The sequence below is a fragment of the Palaemon carinicauda genome, chromosome 25 (assembly GCF_036898095.1).
Source record: "Palaemon carinicauda isolate YSFRI2023 chromosome 25, ASM3689809v2, whole genome shotgun sequence".
Classification (NCBI taxonomy): domain Eukaryota; kingdom Metazoa; phylum Arthropoda; class Malacostraca; order Decapoda; family Palaemonidae; genus Palaemon; species Palaemon carinicauda.
In genome coordinates, this window is record NC_090749.1 from 105,715,027 (window position 1) to 105,720,026 (window position 5,000).

The 5,000-nt window shown below is 33.7% G+C and overlaps 2 protein-coding genes across 4 annotated transcripts in view; one reads left to right on the plus strand and one right to left on the minus strand.

The window, feature by feature from the left end:
* The window catches only part of LOC137618812 (transcription factor Sox-11-A-like), a 46,112-nt gene extending 43,991 nt beyond the window's left edge, over positions 1-2,121 (minus strand). For all 3 annotated transcript variants that reach the window (XR_011039843.1, XR_011039844.1, XM_068349021.1), the window contains exon 1: positions 1,638-2,121. Coding sequence is in view for 1 of the 3 variants with exons in the window: in XM_068349021.1 (XP_068205122.1) it covers positions 1,638-1,820 (183 nt within the window). In the remaining 2 variants the exon portion in view is untranslated. The remainder of the gene's footprint in view (positions 1-1,637) is intronic.
* Positions 2,115-5,000, plus strand: part of LOC137619188 (dynein heavy chain-like) — a 3,066-nt gene continuing 180 nt past the window's right edge. Inside the window, exons 1-4 of the mRNA XM_068349373.1 lie at positions 2,115-2,126; positions 2,572-3,220; positions 3,338-3,662; positions 4,610-5,000. The exon at positions 4,610-5,000 is cut by the window's right edge and continues 180 nt beyond it. Of these exons, the coding sequence (XP_068205474.1) occupies positions 2,115-2,126; positions 2,572-3,220; positions 3,338-3,662; positions 4,610-5,000 (1,377 nt within the window). The remainder of the gene's footprint in view (positions 2,127-2,571; positions 3,221-3,337; positions 3,663-4,609) is intronic.

Sequence of the window (5,000 nt, forward strand, 5' to 3'; positions counted from 1 at the left end):
ACATCAAACAACCATCAACCAGGTACTTATATCCCAAATTTCAAGTCCACAGAAAACCATTTGCGTCCCACTTGGGGATCGAATGCATGGCTTCTCAAGCTTAATTTTGAGTATATTTTATAATTATACAAACAATTCTATACAGATAGCCCATCAGTATTATGTTAACCCTCTAACTAATGATGCATTAACAGAAACTAAAGAACTCTTTTCCTATTTACAAAAAGAGTGAAATTGCAAGACTAACATGTTTGATAAAGTCATAAGTATCTCTTTTAGTATCCCGTCTATTTGCGCACGGGATGCGACTGTAAGTCTTGTAATACATTGATATCCAATTCCTCTACGCTATCCACTCAGCCACGGGATGAATAATCATATATAATATATATATATATATATATATATATATAATATGTATATATATATATGTATATATATATATATATATATATATATATTTATATATACACACCATGTACCATAGTCTTCAACTGTCTTGGGGTAGAGTTCTCTTGCTTGAGGGTACACTCAGGCACACTATTCTATCTTATTCTTCCTCCTTTTTTATATATTATAGTTTATATATGAAAGATTTATTTTAATATTGGTACTGTTTCTAAAATATTTAATTTTATTAGTCCATTACTTCTTTCGCAGTTAATTTATTTTCTCGTTTCATTTCCTCACTGGGCTATTTTTCCCCGTTGGAGCCCTTGGGCTTACAGCTTCTTGCTTTTCCAAGTGAGGTTGTAGCTTAGCAAGTAATAATGATAATATATATATATATATATATATATGTTTATGTTTATGTGTATACATATATATTCAAACACTAGTATACGCAACCCGTCAAAATTGATGGCTGAGTACTTGGATATATATGCACACGCACACATTCAATCTTTCCTTCCATCTCTCTCATTCCTATCTACAACCCCTCTCTTGCCAGGGTATGACTACTCTCTCTCCCTACGCGAGGGATAGGGCGAGACCAGAACTAAACACACCGCTGTATATACAATATCTCTCACCGGGGTATGACTACTCTCTCTCCCCTTACCCAAGGGATGGGACAAGACCGGGTAGCTATACGTCTTGCCGCTAAGCGTGACCGGAATGAAGTATACCACTGTATATATATATATATATATATATATATATATATATATATATATATATTATAGAGGAGATGTAATGTATATATACAAAATCCTTCAAGGAAACACAAATTAATAATTAATAGTCACTCACCTGCAACCCCCTTAAACCAACAGAAATCCACTTTAAAAACATGTCGCCACTAACAAGATGTTAAAACAAGGACAACCCTGCTATTTAACTTGTCACCAAGCTCTTTAAGCATGTTAATGATATGTTAAAGACAGTTATTAGCATTTGTTAGTTCTGTAGATTTTGTTTTACTCCGGTGAATGAGACAGTTTGTGTAACTCTTTATGTGTGTTTCTAAGGAATATTATTAATAGCAATTTAACTTTGATCTAGAACATAAATTACTTATATTCATGTTTTAGGACTTTATATATATATATATATATATATATATATATATATATATATATATATATATATATACACAGTGAAACCCTGTACCCCAGAAATAAAAGCGGACTAACCTGCGTGGCATCGGAGTACGGTGTGGACGAGTTCATGTCGACCCGCTGCGACCCAAACTTGAGGTCGTGCGAGGTCGGAGGCGGCTGGGAAAGCATGAGGTGGTGTTTGTACTTGCGGTCCAATGTGTCGTCAGCAGCCGAGGTGGTGGTCCTGACAAAATTCTGTCCAGGGTAGTATGCCATTGTAGCATCACAGATACACAGCGACGTGCACTGGTGTTAGTCTTCGGCTTACACTCGAAACGCGCGACCGAGTTGCACTCTTTTGGGATTCAGCGTCTACTAGCTCTCACACTAGCTTTGCACTAGTCTCTGCCGTCCGCTTTTTCTTCACTACCCTTTTACTAGTTAGTTTTCACAGCCTTCTTTAGGTGTAGTAGAAGAATCGTCTCTCATCTGTCCTAATTCAGAATGTTCATCTCACGATTATTTCTGATATATGATAATGCCAGTTCAGTCACTTATTTTCACTTAAAAATGTTCCTTACTGTAATAGAGAAATTATCAATATTATTAAGGCTCCGGGACATCGATAAACACTGAAAATACATCGCTCGCTCACGTGGCATCTTTCCTCTCCCCGTCGTCCATTCTTCCCACATATCCAAACCATCTGTGAGGATCCTCTCTTATCACCTGAGATAACCGTTTCTGAGTTTTGCTCATGTCAAATATACCACATAAGTACTTCACACCATCTTTTTTTTCATTCGTAAATAGTGTCCAAACTTGTCTTCCGAATTGGCTCAGCAATAAACTCTCTCTCTCTCTCTTTTAATCATTTATAGAAAACGAAACTCACCAAACTATTGACACAATACAAACCAATTTCTTAGAATTCTAATGACTCAGTCACAAGCATTCATGACAATTCCTAAAAGGCACGATTTAGACCAAACCTGTCATTCTACAAAAACCAATTATTATACTACAGAATTCAAAGACCAATAGTCTACAGAATTCGAAGACCAATATTCTAAAGAATTACAAGACCAATATTCTACAGAATTCCAAGACCAATATTCTACAGAATTCTACGACCAATATTCTACAGAATTCCAAGACTGAAATTCTACAGAATTCCAAGACCAATATTCTACAGAATTCAAAGACTGAAATTCTACAGAATTCCAAGACCAGTATTCTACAGAATTCCAAGACTGAAATTCTACAGAATTCAAAGACCAATATTCTACAGAATTCCAAGACTGAAATTCTACAGAATTCCAAGACCAGTATTCTACAGAATTCCAAGACTGAAATTCTACAGAATTCCAAGACCAATATTCTACAGAATTCCAAGACTGAAATTCTACAGAATTCCAAGACCAATATTCTACAGAATTCAAGACTGAAATTCTACAGAATTCAAAGACTGAAATTCTACAGAATTCCAAGACCAGTATTCTACAGAATTCCAAGACTGAAATTCTACAGAATTCCAAGACCAGTATTCTACAGAATTCCAAGACTGAAATTCTACAGAATTCCAAGACCAATATTCTACAGAATTCAAAGACTGAAATTCTACAGAATTCCAAGACCAGTATTCTACAGAATTCCAAGACTGAAATTCTACAGAAGTCCAAGACCAAATTCTACAGAATTCAAAGACTGAAATTCTACAGAATTCTAAGACCAATATTCTACAGAATTCAAAGAGCAATATTCTACAGAATTCAAAAACCAATATTCTACAGGAGTGAAAGACCAATATTCTATAGAATTCAAAGAGCAATATTCTACAGAATTCAAAAACCAATATTCTACAGGAGTGAAAGACCAATATTCTATAGAATTCAAAGAGCAATATCCTACAGAATTCAAAAACCAATATTCTAATGAATTACAAGACCAATATTCTACAGAATTCCAAGACCAATATTCTACAGAATTCCAAGACCAATATTCTACAGAATTCAAAGCCCACTATTCTACAGAATTCCAAGACCAATATTCTACAGAATTCCAAGACCAATATTATACAGAATTCCAAGACCAGTATTCTACAGAATTCCAAGACCAGTATTCTACAGAATTCCAATATTCTACCGAATTCCAATATTCTACAGAATTTAAAGACTAATATTCTACAGAATTCCAAGACTAATATTCTAAATAATTCAAAGACCAGTATTCTACGGAATTCAAAGACTGAAATTCTACAGAATTCAAAGACCAATATTCTACAGAATTCCAATATTCAACAGAATTCATAGACCAATATTCAACAGAATTCATAGACCAATATTCAACAGAATTCACAGACCAATATTCTACAGAATTCCAAGACTGAAATTCTACAGAATTCCAAGACTGAAATTCTACAGAATTCCAATATTCTACCGAATTCCAAGACTGAAATTCTACAGAATTCCAAGACCAATATTCTACAGAATTCCAAGACCAATATTCTACAGAATTCAAAGCCCACTATTCTACAGAATTCCAAGACCAATATTATACAGAATTCCAAGACCAATATTATACAGAATTCCAAGACCAGTATTCTACAGAATTCCAATATTCTACCGAATTCCAATATTCTACAGAATTTAAAGACTAATATTCTACAGAATTCCAAGACTAATATTCTAAATAATTCAAAGACCAGTATTCTACGGAATTCAAAGACTGAAATTCTACAGAATTCAAAGACCAATATTCTACAGAATTCCAATATTCAACAGAATTCATAGACCAATATTCAACAGAATTCATAGACCAATATTCTACAGAATTCACAGACCAATATTCTACAGAATTCCAAGACTGAAATTCTACAGAATTCCAAGACCATTATTCTACAGAATTCCAAGACCCATATTCTACAAAATTACAAGACCAATATTCTACAGAATTCAAAGATCAATATTCTACAGAATTTCAAGACCAATATTCTACAGAATTCCAATATTCTATAGAATTCAAAGACCAATATTCTAAAGAATTCCAAGACCATTATTCTACAGAATTCCAAGACTGAAATTCTACAGAATTCCAAGACTGAAATTCTATAGAATTCAAAGACCAATATTCTACAGAATTCAAAGACTGAAATTCTACAGGATTGAAAGACCAATATTCTACAGAATTCAAAGACCAATATTCTACAGGATTGAAAGACCAATATTCTACAGGATTGAAAGACCAATATTCTACAGAATTCAAAAACCATCATTCTACAGAATTCCAAGACCAACATTCTATAGAATTCCAAGACCATTATTCTACAGAATTCCAAGACATTATTCTACAGAATTCCAAGACCATTATTCTACAGAATTCCAAGACCCATATTCTACAAAATTACAAGACCAATATTCTACAGAATTCAAAGATCAATATTCTACAGAATTTCAA